Here is a 13289-nt window from a genome sequence, read left to right as displayed (position 1 = left end):
AAAAAAAAAAAAAAAAGAATTTCGATGTGAAGAGAAGCATCTGAATGAATTAATTCAAAGAAGAAAAAAAAAAGACCTATGGAAGAAAAGGTGCCCTAGCAGCTGGCTTCTTGTACCACAATCAGGGGCTCATTTATCTTAAACAAGTCAACTTTTGTAACGCCCTCTGCACTGTATAGAATCCTGAGTGACAGTCAAACAGAGTTGTCAAGAAAGAAGGCAAACAGTGGGAAATGTGAGTGAGAATGAATTAAGAAGAAACCTTCTAAGAGAATGCAAAGTAGTCTGTGACAAGGCATTTTCCTTTAAAACAAGCAACAGCTATGTGAACACGCTGAACAAATGAATGTCAATGAGGTGAAAAGTACTTAATAATCCCCACAGCATTTCTAATAGAATTTACCTGGCCCCCAACTAATTATAAAAACTCATCTAAATCCTAAAAGACATCGAACAAGCCCCTACAGAAACCCTCCTTCTTTCTCATGTCAAACCCTGCTTAATAGATAAGTTGCTTACAAAATGGGTTCTATTCATTTCACTTCCACCCAGTTTCCCAGATTCTTGGTTCATATTGCACTAAGGCCTTTAATGACACATTAGAAATTACACATTGTTAATCCTGCATTTGCGATTTCTAAGTTACTAAAATAAGTATGAAGACATTAAAATTAGGATTATAAGAAGCTCTTTTAGGGGTTTGTGGGAAGGGAAAATGAGCTGGTGGTTCTGAGATGCAGTTTCTAATATTTTAGGAGTCCTTCGAGAGCTTGGTCCCCTGTTCTACCCTTGATTTGTTGCATGGCTTTGGAAAAGCTGAAGTATGAAAACTGAAGTGCGAAGTAAATTTTTGAAGGTCAGACTTAGAGCAAGTGAAGAACAGAGGTAAAACACACTGAAAGGTCCCGTAGCAGCAATCCCAGGAACGAAACTTGGTGACCGGGCAGCAATTTGGCTCAAAAGAAACTTCACATTAGTTAGCTGTTGACTAAGATAGTTTCCTACACACTATTAGAGGAAGCTCAAAATTTGCCCATGGATAAGAATGTCAGTAAAAATCTAATGACCTGTGTCTGTCTTCTTTAGCTCTGTACGTGCAACTGAGAAGACTGTAACCACTGCAGACAGAAAAAAGAGCCCATTGATATTCTAAAGCAATAAAGTCTTATGCACAGTGAAGTGTCTTAAAAATCACAACACTTTACTTCACTGATGTTGTAGGGCTGCAAATCTGAAACCAGGGTATTCATGCACACTAGCTCAATTCGCTCAGAGGACCTCGTCAGATAAATTTTCTGTTGGACATAAATCATTTTTTAAAGCACAGAAGTCAAAAATAACTTTTAAAAGTCATTAGAAACAAAGAAAAAATAAAAGACAGTCTTAAGCAATTCAGTAATGATAGCCAAAAACTCCTAAATTGGTAATAACATGATCTTATCTCAATGTCATCCTCATAAGCCTCCTGAGTATCGCGAATTTAGTTCATTGGTAATTGAATCTTTTTTCATTTTAGGAAATAATGTCTCTGGGTAAGAAAAGCTTCTACTTAAACATCACTAAAGAATGCAATTAAACTTCACTCTTTAAAAAAAAAAAAAAAAGCTACTGGAACAAGAGTCCATTGTAAAACAATACTTTAAAACCTTCTTTAATTTAAAAAAAAAAAATTATGGGGTCCAGGGAGATAGCTCAGAAGAATAAGCACCTGCCTGACAAGCGCAGGGTCCTGAGTTCAATCCCTGGTACCACTAAATAAATAAATATAATATAATTTTAGTTGATTTTGGAAGTGAACTTATGTTAGTAACAGTATCTTGAGGGCGGGGGGGGTATAGTTTGGTGATAGACTACTTGCGTGGTAAGCACAAAGCCCTGTGTTTGATGCTCAAATGTACACGTTGGCAAGGTCCACTCATGCTTATTTCCCCTGTAGAGCAGTTTTGCTTTCCTTTCTGAAGAAGGCCAGGTTGGGTTCACAGAGCTATTTTTGTTTTTTTCCTTTGTTTTGTTTCGTTTTGTTTTAGCTGATCATCCAACTTTTACCAAAGTGGCCATGTTGTGCTGAAAGACAAACCATAAAACTTGATTTCATCAAGCTCTTGGTTCTAGCTGTTGTCCTACAAAACAAAGCTGGGCTGAATCACAACTCTGAGCAATCTTGGAACCACAGCCCATGTTTTGAAACACACAGATGTGGTAGCATTGGGAAAGTGTGTGAGTGTGTGTGTGTGTGTGTGTACTTCTAAATACCCCTTCAACTCTTGATTTCTTATAGTAGAAAACATGCACAAAGGCGCCAATAAACTTTCACTTAAATAAATACATGAAAGCTCTGGGTTTTCAAGATTTTCTACATTAAAAAGAAAAAAAATGAAAATAAGCCAGCCATTTTTAATCTACATTTTAAAATGTACCAGAATCATCACACTTGCACAGCAGTGACATCCTTGGCTAGGATGGTCACTTGTTTTAGTAGAAATGGAAATTAAAACTAAAGCACAAATTTACAGAAAAAGCTGCAATGGGTGCGGGGGGGAGACAGGAAAAGACTCCACCTTGTGGGCCAGCCAAATAGCTCGCAGATTAAAGTGCCTGCAAGCAGGCACAGGGGCCAGGCACGCTGAGAGAGCAATTGAGACTGGGTATGGTGACACATGCCTGTAATCCCATTTCTTGGGAGGCTGTAAACAGGCTGATCACTATGAGTCTGATCTGGTAGTGAGACCCTGAACACCCTGTAGACCCTTGCCTAAAATACAAAAAAAAAAAAAGGACTCCAGTTTGTGTATGGGCAGGGAGCATACTCTGATAAAGGGGTCAGCCTGGCCTAGCCACAAAAACTGGCATTCCAGGGTCAGCTCAGGTGGGCCAGTGTCCCCCTGATCACTATCTCCGTCCTGGTTTTGTGGTTCCTATGGAGTGCTGATGACTTGAGGCGCAGTTCAGTTCCCATGAGAAGAGGTCTTATGGGCATAGCGGACTCAGTTACATAAGGCTCGGCTGGAATCTAAGGTGACCATAGATTTAGGGCATGGCGGCGCTGAGCTTGGATGTTCTCTGTCTTAAAAAACAGTGAGAGAGGCAGGGCAGATTCAGAGAAAAGAGAAAGACTTTCCCCAAATGAATGACATGCCTGTATGCAAAGTTGAGAAGGATTTGACCCAGCCTTTTGCAAAATGAAGGTCAACTTTTGTCCTACATTTACTCACCGAAGGGGCATTTATAGGCCCAAGCAAAAAGTCATGGCTCTTAAAATAAACAATTTTTAAGTTCCTGCCTGCCTTAAGAGAAAACACAAATTGTGCTTTTGATGAGTAACAGATTAGGGGCCCAGTCTGTCCTTTGTTTCTAAGGAGGCCTCCCAGCTATGTCCTGATTAGGATTTTCCACAGCCAAGAGCAAAACTGGCTGAAACTCATTATCTACATGGTATTACAATCCCTCCCAAATCCTATCCGATAAGGAGAGTAAGTAACATACAGAGGTTCTATCCACAGAGAAGAAATCTTCAGCTAAACCCCATTTACCTTCTTATTGTCATCTCTATTTGTAAATGTATTCAATGCCACTTCGCACAAGGAACATGTTTTTGTGACCCTTGGCCTAGAAGGTCCCTAGGAGGCATTAGAATTTTCAGTGCACAGCTTGAAATGTTTAGCGTCAATCCAATGATTATCGAAAAGCATTCTGTACCCTTATGTGAGCTGAACATACTCATGCCAGCTGTGGGAAATTTGGGGTCATCCTCCTGTACTTATCTTCAAAATTGAAAACCCGGCTCTGTACCAAAGAGTCCTGAAAGGACAAATCGATTTGGGGTGCACCAATCACTTAAGTGTTTCCCTAAAGAGACTTGGTCAAAGGGGGGGCCTCAAAATCTACTCTCCAGGGGCTTATAAAAAGCGTAGTAACTTAGCAGTTAACCCAAGAACCCTAGAATGAGACTGCTAGAGTTCAAGCTGCTCCGCTCCTTACTTTGGGGAAGTTACTTACGTGTTTTGGGACCTGGTTTACTCATTTGTGAAAATGAGCAATAATAACCTTCATGCATTTTTGTGCAAGTCCAATGGACTAATGCTTATATCATGCCCAGCACTGTGCCGGGTGCACCACAAACGCGGTGCCAGCCAAGCTACTGCTACTATGGCTACCACTTATCATATCTTCTGGACAAACCCATGATGTGGGGCCTGTGGGGACGCACGGGGGTCATACACAGGAAGCACCTGGATAAAGCTGAAAGTGACCAAGCTCAATGAGACCCTGAAGTAGTGAGTAAATGTAAATGTAGGACATTTACTCAACTTCGGGGAGTAAATGTAGGACAAAAGAGACCAAGCTCAATGACTTAAATTCTCAAGGCCCCATTAAATATATATCAGCTGAAGGAAACACACACACACACACACACACACACACATTTATTGAAAACCTATCATAAGCCAGTTTGGGGAGAATGAAAGAAATTAAATCCAACTTGTTTCCTGCAAGGGCTTACAGTCTAGGAAAGATAGGCAGATACACATTTGATCCTCGTATGGAGCATCAATGCTGAACACTTATGAAATTTGCATTGGCTCCATTTGTGTTTTCCAGATTTGTCCATCAAAGCAGGGGCTTGGCAAATTAGTTAAGTAGGTGTGATTTATCTCTGGATCTTCTCTCTCGCCTTAAAATACTGCCTTCCCCTCCACCAATAAATCCCTTTCTCTGAAAACAACCTGAGTCCGGGTGTAGGACTGGGAACAGATGGTTATCATACCTGCTGACCTGGAATTTTGCTAGTGATGTAGGGATTTGCTCCCTCAGGAGGGTGCAGAGCATTTTTGTAGGCAGCTCCTGAACCTGCGACACCCTAAGAACTAAAGGAATGAATCTCTGCAGGAAGAGCCTCTGCATCCCAGCTAGCTGGGTGGAGCAGTTGCACAATGGCCAGTTTTCCTTCTGTAATCATATTTGCCCTGGCCCTATTCTTATCTTTATTTTGTTGCCCATCCTTTCTGATAAGAGCAGTTTTCTCCAGCATTCAAACAGAGACTAAAGAATGAACCACCGAGCTCTTCAGCTGTGCCTGCGTTCTTGCTATCTACATTATTGGGCAAGGCTGTGGAACGCTCAACCTTCACCCCTTCTGCCCCATTCTGATCGTGTGCTGTGAGCCCCCTTTTGCATCAGACTCAATTGTTGTGCTTCGTCTTCAGTGCAGAACTCCTGTTTCTTCTGTTAAATTAAAACATGCAACCTTGAATGGGGAAGAGGCATGTTTTCCTCCTTAATGAAAAGGCGTGTTTCCTCACAATGCTTTCTATTCAAAGGTCGTGCTGGAGAACTGTTGTGCGTGGTTTTGTCCTGCATAAGAAGAGCAGGTTCTAACAGGCTAGGCTGTTATTAGAATTTATCTCATTTCATGCATAAAAAGTTCATTCTTTCAAAAGTTAATCCTTTTCTCTAAAAGGGACATACTATCTCTTTAGAAATTAGTCAGTTTTTGCCTTGACATTTGGTCTTAAATTGCAGCGTGCCATTGTGCCACTTTCTAAATCATTTGCTGTAGCTAAACGAAGGGCTATGAATCGCTGCAGCTGCTGGTAAGTGGGCATTTTCCTCCGGCTCATAGATGCAGCACTGTTCGTACCTTCTTTTCACATTTTTCAAGTTTTGGTGACAGTATGAGAAAACATTCATTTTCCAGTAGAATTCATGTGTGCAGGGTAATGAAAATCAAATCACATCTGTATATATATATATATACACAACAGTGGCACCACAGCACAAGGAAATTACTAATTTATGAAATTCAAGGATTTCTGAATACTAAGCTGTAAAACAAATCAATTCTTTCACAAACTTTTGTTATCGCTTTCAATAGGACCTGAACAACAAGAGAGTCAAAGAGTTGTTCCCTTCATTCTCAGAAAGCAACTGTGAAGCACATTTTATCAGACATTCCTCAAAGAATTGAGTTAACACGACTCCTCCAAAACATTAACCCTCTTGATGTCTTGCTTTGGAATCCCATTATCGTGAACACCGGTGGGGAACGTCGCTGCTAGAGCACAAAGTACGTCTTTGTTTGGAGGAGGAACCAGAATAATATTTAGCCTAAGATTGTGCTAGCCACAAGCGATGGGAAACACGCAGAGAAGGAACAAAGCAGAAAGCAAAATAAGGAGTAGAATTCATTTCAGTTTAATTATAGCCAATACCTGGATAGACAAAAGTCCACCTACAGAGACTGTTAATGTTTATTTACCTCTTGATTTGTGCCTCATTGGGTAAGAAAAAATAAATAGTCCTGAGGGGGCTTTTTGGGTCTTACTATGTAGTTCAGTTTGGATTTAAGCTCACTATGGAGCCCAGGCTGGTCTCAAACTCCTAATGATCCTCCTGCCTCAGCCTCCCGAGTGCTGGGATTACAGGTGTGTGCCAGCACTCATGGCAAAAAAAATACATATATATATATTCTTGAGGCTTTCTCTTGTGTGCTTTCCCATGATTCTGGAAATGTTCTGCATTGACAAGGTGGAAAGACAACCCGGCTGTCTGCTTCTTAAGTCTGCTCTGGTAACTCAGAAAGGGTTACCAGTATCTATCAGACAGAGAAGTAGGCCTTTAAATCATAGAACCAGAAGACTAAAGGACCCTAAAGGGTTATCTAATGCCACCTTCCATCTCATACTTAAATATCCTAAAACATTTTGATAAATGCTTCTTATCCCATATGCCTGACACAGTCAGTGACTGTATTCTACCACCTCCTACTAGGGCCTATATCAACTGAGCAATATAACAATTAAAAAAAAAACCTCTAGGCATGAGCTTTTTTTGTTTGTTTTTGTTTTTTTGTTTGGTTTTTTTTTTTTTTGTGGAACCAGGGATTGAACTCAGGCCCTTGCACTTGCCAGGGAAGCGCTTATTCCACTGAGCCAGCTCTCCAGCCCCTGTAGGCAAGAGCTTTATGCCTTGCAGCAATGAATCTGAAAGATAGCAATTTCTTAGTTTTGTCCCCCACTTAAATTCTTATATCTATAGCTTCAAATATGAAGAAATTATATTCTCTTTCATATCTGCTTGGCTTTAATGTATAATATTTGTAACAAAAGTGAGCACAATCACCTTTTCCTGCAGTTTACCTAGCTCCTATCTATGTGCCAAATAAGAGCTATGTTTAACTTGTTACTAAAGTTTCCTTTTTTTTTTTGTTCAATGAAGACCTAGTTTTCTTGCACATTTTTCACGAGCATCAAATAGTGGGTGATCTTTCAAGCTTGAACAGCAACAGTTGTAGTGCTGAGGAAGGATTTCTTATTTCAAACTGCCTAGGTAATGATTCATAGCTATTTTAGGTAATTCTCAAAATCACAACTTCCTGAGTTTCTGTGCACAGAAAAATTTGCTGGCCAGCATCTTCCAGACCCTGGGGGTTCATCGCAGTCCTTGGCATGTGGGATCCAGGGAAGGCTCTGAGGTCCTTATTCCAGAAGGACTGACCTGTCCACCATTATCTTGTGGTACATGTGAATATTTGAAGAGGTTGACCCACATGTCTATGACCTCCCAAGACCCGGGATTAGCAAGGCAGAATAGATCTATGGCTTGGGTAAGTTATAGGTCAGCCTTGGAACAAACCTGGTCAACTGAACCTATAATGATGGTTCAGTTCCTCTAAATAAAACTAGTCCCACTTCCAAACATTGATAAATGCTTGCTAAAAAGAAGAAAGGATACAAAAGAGCAGTAAATAGTCATTCACAACCTTCTGAAATTCTGAATGTTATCAGAAAATACATGTGGGTGTGTTGGCTCTTGAAAGGCATAAGCTGAGGGAGTGAGTGGATGTGGAAGAGAAAGAAATGGGAAGAAAAAAGCTATAGCAGGCAAAGAAAGAAGGGAAGCAGAGAGGATTTTTCTTTAAGAAAGAAGGGAAGCAGAAAGGATTTTTCTTTAAGAAAGAAGGGAAGCAGAAAGGATTTTTCTTTAAGAAAGAAGGGAAGCAGAAAGGATTTTTCTTTAAAGTGAAGAATAGAAAATGAATTCCATATACCTTTCAACCACTTCCACACTCAAAAATCTCAGTGGATCTGCATTATTTACAGGGTCAGTTTCTGCCACCTTAATGTTTAGCGTGTTCATGACCTGGAGTGACCTTCCTCGCCCATGTTCCTTGAACATTCCTTTGGGGTTCTTATCTCTTTGTCTTTACTCCATGAAGAAAATCTTGTATTCACTTCAGGACTCCGGGCTACACCTAGTTTCAGGTTAGCACTTAATGACCTGTTCTCTGTCACATTTGCTTTTACTCCTTACCATTCTCCCTGATGCGTTCTTGGCCAGTCCACCACAGAATCCCTTAAACAAAAGTGGTGGAGGAAGCTTGGCATTCTACAAACTCTGACCCTCATTCTATCGAAGTACTTGTACATACTTTGTATATACCTTTTGCTTGTGTTTTTGTTTTTGACATGTGGGATTGAGACAATTAAAAAAATGCTATTCCTTCTATTCTCCATTCTGCCACTTCTATCAGCTAAGTGCGCCTTTATTTTACTAGACTCTTCAGCCTTGGGACATTTTTCCTGCAATCATTTTTTTCCAAAGCCTCCATTGTATTTGAAATCAGCCTCTAGTACCACAAGGAAAGTGATAAATCATCTGTTTTTAATGAGAGTTTTAAAGAAGTTTCCCATGTAGGAGTTATTTGGTATGGATTTCTATTTCTGTGAGACAAAATACTGAATAGAAAAATTTAATCAAAGCAGTAGGACTGAAGTGTTTCTACTTGATAGAGTTTATTTACAAAGAAACTTTGGGAAAATCAAATATCTAGGACTAGAACAAAAACATCTCACTCTTGTAGAGCAGATGAACATGAACTTCTATACCTCTCCGATCCATCTTTAGAGCCAACCTAGATGTATGAGTGGAGGTGTGTAATGCACTTCCTAATTCCACAGAATTCCTAGAGATGAACAGTTTATATCAGAGATAGTCTAAAAGAAGAACTCAAGAAGATAATTATAACTCAACACATACTTGGGCACTCCATGAAACTAATACATTAAAACTATACTATTAGTCAGCAAAGAAGTTTAACAAAGATTTTTGCAACACTAACCCACTCCAATGATCCAATCCCACCTCCTCTTTAAAATAAATCCATATCCTCTCTGATTCCTGAAAAATTAAAAAAGATTGCTCTTATTTTCATGAAGCATGAGACTATTCTATTACAATACACTGAAATGAAAGTCAGCAAGACGGCAGCCAAAACGTTACTGATAACATTTTCCAGTTTTATCATTCTTAGGCATCAGGTGGTCCACTCACAAACAGCCTCTAAACCCTGTGTATAATTTCTTCATTTGAACTTTATGTGAACATACACCCACAGCAGTCATAAACTTCACTTGAACAATGCATGTGCCATTCCCAGACTGCCCCTTCCCATGGAATGAGAGATGCACATACTTGGGAAGTATTCAAAGAAGTGGGATCTTGGCTGCCATGACAACTCCCTCAAGTGTTGTCCTGAGGCAAGCAGTAATTTATCAAGGTATTTCTGTAGAACTTTACTCTAAGGACTCGTTTTGATTTGGCCACTCTAAGTCCATGACATCTTTAGTAGCTCCTTTTTTTTGGCAAAATATTTTAGATGCATTGAAATAAACTTGGCTCACAGGCTCCCCCCACCTTGGTTCACTTGGTTTCCTCTCTCTGGGAAGCTTCTGCCTTTCTGCAAAGGCTGCTCACCGGTCAAAGGCCAGCTTGCATCCCTGGCCACCACCCACCAGCTACAGTGATCTCCACCTCTTGAGAATGCCAGCATCATCTTGTTTCTTAGGCATTTATTTATCTGGTCTCTTATTTTTCTTCCCCACATAAATCCGTTTTATCTAACTACACTATGTCCTTCTTAAACCCAGGTAATGCTCTGGATACCACTTATGGTCTACACAGACCAGCCCTCACAGACGCTCATTAAGTGTCTGTGGACTGGTTGTTATACCTTGTTACCTTTATGCTCATTTATGCTAATTGATTTATGCTAAATTGAGCCCCTGATTTCATTTATGCTAACGGATTTATGCTAATTTGGGCCCCTGATTTCCTTTATCAGAGCCCCAAAAGAAAAGCCTGTTGGCTCCACAGAGAGGAATCCCACTCTGAGCTGCTTTGAAAAGCTTTCATTTTTATTGGCATGACAGTAATGTCAGTAAATACATCTCGGTACTGGAATCCATGGTAATTCGCACTGCTAGGAGAACACATGGTCCAAGCTATTAGCTTTTATAAATTATCAGTGAAACAATACAAAACATTTAATACTCAGATCCCTAATAATTCTACTAGTATATTCCTCTTTGTAAACTAAGCCCTCAGGTATTCAGTTGTAGAATCAAAAGAAAATGCCCAGTTATTATGACAAAGTACCTACAAAGCCTAAACAGTACATATATTTTGACCCTTCGATTTTATCTCTAGAGAACACATACAAAGAAAACAAAATACATGGTATAAGAATATTCAGCATCAGACTAAAGCTCCTGCTTAGGCAGGGAGAGGCGGGGATTGGGTTCTATCCCCAAATGGCATGCCAGCCCCCGTCCCAGGAGCTCCTGAGAAGGTGACTGAGACTGGGTGTGGTGGTATCTACCTTCTGCCTCCAAGGTAGATACTTGTTTCCATTCCATCCTAATGCTTGCTTTTCATTTATGATACTTCACGTAGAGCTACACGCACACTTGTAATCCCGGTGATTTGGAGGCTGAAAACTGGAGGATCACTACAAATCCAATCTGTGTGGTGAGACCCTGTAGACTCTACTAAATACATTAAAAAAAAATTCATTCAAAGAAAATAACATTGAATATAACATATAAAAATATTTGTATGTTATTTAATAAAACAAGTGATTGATGAAATGAATAGTAATCATAAAAGACAGCCTTAAAAAGTGTATTATACAAGAATATTTAATGAGATGGAAAGAAAGTTTCAATACACTTTATGAGAAGTCTTAATTATAATTGTATTTTTAAAGTCCTAGAATTGTATACTCCAAATATAGAGACTAGATATTGCTCTTCAGTATTACAGCCTTCTAACTTCCCTATTGTGAAAGGTATTGTTTTTGTAAGAAGGATAAAAAATTTAAAAGCATTAAAATTTTACTTAAACGCTTAGCCTGTACCTAAGAAGCATCACGAGGGTCCTGCGTCCCATTGCCAAGAAAAATAGGACTTAGTCTCTTGAAGGCTTGGAAGGAGATCTCTAGTCTCGCGAAAAATAGGACTTAGTCTCTTGAAGGCTTGGAAGGAGATCTCTAGTCTCGCTAGCTAACATCTTCAGGAAAAGCAACGAAGGGCTGCAGCCAGGCCTGCGGACGCGGCCGCCGGCGGGGAGAAGGCGCCCGGCGGCGGGCGGCGCAGCGAGCGCTCACCGCTGCTCTCTGCGGCTTGCAGGTCCACGGGAAGTGCACGTGCCAGCACAACACCGCGGGCAGCCACTGCGAGCGCTGCGCACCGCTGTACAACGACCGGCCCTGGGAGGCGGCCGACGGCAGAACCGGGATGCCGAAGGAGTGCCGGAGTAAGTAACGAGCTCTCTGTGGGGTCCTTCCGTGTTGACTCCAGACACCCGAAAAAGTGGCAGGTGACAGACACGTAGAGCTACATGCACGCACGGCCCGAGGTACTTCAACCGTTGGATGGAAACAGCGCAGTGAGCAAGGCTGCCGATAGGAGCTGCCCAGACTGTGCTGCCTGTTTGCTTGGACGCTTTGCAGGCTCGAAGCACCCAACTTGGGCAGCTGACATAATGCGAGCATGAGCAGACCCGAGAGCAGTGGAGGATTACAGTGAACAGTTATGGAACTATATATAATCTTGAAAATAGCTATTTCGAGTTCAGTTCTCAAAGCAGCCCAATAAAGCAGGTGGTGTTAATCCCATTTTACAGATCAGGAAACTGAGGCCCAATGAGATTAAGTATCTTGCAAGAGTTAGTCAAGGAAAGAGTCAGGACTTGACACCAAGACTTCTGCCTCCAAGGTAGATACTTGTTTCCATTCCATCCTAATGCTTGCTTTTCACTTATGATACTTCAAATGCAGATCATATTTGAAATTAAAACAGGGCCGGCCAAATAGCTCAGCAGATTAAAGCGCCTGCAAGCAGGTGCAAGGGCCAGGAGTTCAATCCCTGGGCCTGCCATGTCAGCCCCACCCCCCAGGGTGTGCTGAGACAGCACTTGAGACTGGGTGTGGTGGCGCGCGCCTGTAATCCCAGATCTTGGGAGGCTGTAAACAGGCAAATCACTACGAGTCTGATCTAGTAGTGAGACTCTGAACACCCTGTAGACCCTTCCCTAAAATACAGAAAAAAAAGAAAAAAGAAAGAAAGAAAGAAAGAAAGAAAGAAAGAAAGAAATTAAAACAGTAAGTCAACAGTGAGATTGCTTTACCAGAACTAACTTTAGGTATGAGATGGAAGATTAGGTAGGAGAGGGAGACTATGGGAACATGAACAAATTTGATATTTGTAATTTTGTGTTCAGAGAATTGTCCCCGTCCATTAAAATGCTTAGACTCAAAAACCTCTGTTTTCCAAAGAGCTAAAGGCAAGTCTGGTGAGTAATGTTCTGAGAAGTCGCTTCCTGTGCCCAAGGAATCCTTATTGATTCCTTTTGTTTCTAGGAAATGTAAAAGATTTCCTCTAAGCATAAATCTTCACTATCTTATAATATGCTTCTTGGAGATAGGAATCAGATCAAAATATCACAGCACATCAAGGAAACAATGAAAAACAATAGCACAAACATTTTCAAACACAGTTGACTTTGACAAAAGAGTTGGGTTCTTATTTTAAACCACTCATCAAAAGACTTATAGAATTTCTCCTAAACTCCCTGAGTGCCACGCAGGTCCTTTCCACTGAAACCCACTGCATGTCTAAACACATAGAGACCCCAGAGATGCGTCCCTTGACGCCACGGGTTGAGGATCTCAGAAATGCCGTTGAGGCATTGGTACTGAAAACATGCAGAGGCCTCTTTCCGGAGCACTGAGGTGCGGAGAGCAGATTGCCTCATAGTCATGAGGAAGACAGCAGCTGAGCACAGTGTTTCAGAAGGACAAATCGAACTTCAGGCCCAGCCACTGTGCCCCGTCCACGGGGAGCCTCTTCCCGGCTCATGCATGAGCATGAATTCAGGCTTATATCCATAATATGAAATGTCATTTTCAGATGATGTCTGGCAGCTATGGCTTTTCTTACCAAAGGCAGGAG

The 13289-nt window shown here is 41.0% G+C and overlaps 1 protein-coding gene across 1 annotated transcript in view; it reads left to right on the top strand.

The window, feature by feature from the left end:
• The window catches only part of Ntn4 (netrin 4), a 113713-nt gene that overhangs the window by 53185 nt on the left and 47239 nt on the right, over window positions 1-13289 (top strand). The window contains exon 4 of the mRNA XM_004623799.2: window positions 11466-11592. Coding sequence (XP_004623856.1) covers window positions 11466-11592 — 127 coding nt within the window. The remainder of the gene's footprint in view (window positions 1-11465; window positions 11593-13289) is intronic.

This window comes from Octodon degus, unplaced genomic scaffold (assembly GCF_000260255.1).
Source record: "Octodon degus isolate 3935 unplaced genomic scaffold, OctDeg1.0 scaffold00004, whole genome shotgun sequence".
NCBI lineage: Eukaryota > Metazoa > Chordata > Mammalia > Rodentia > Octodontidae > Octodon > Octodon degus.
Note: the sequence above shows the minus strand (reverse complement) of the source record. Positions and strands in the feature narration are given on the sequence as shown.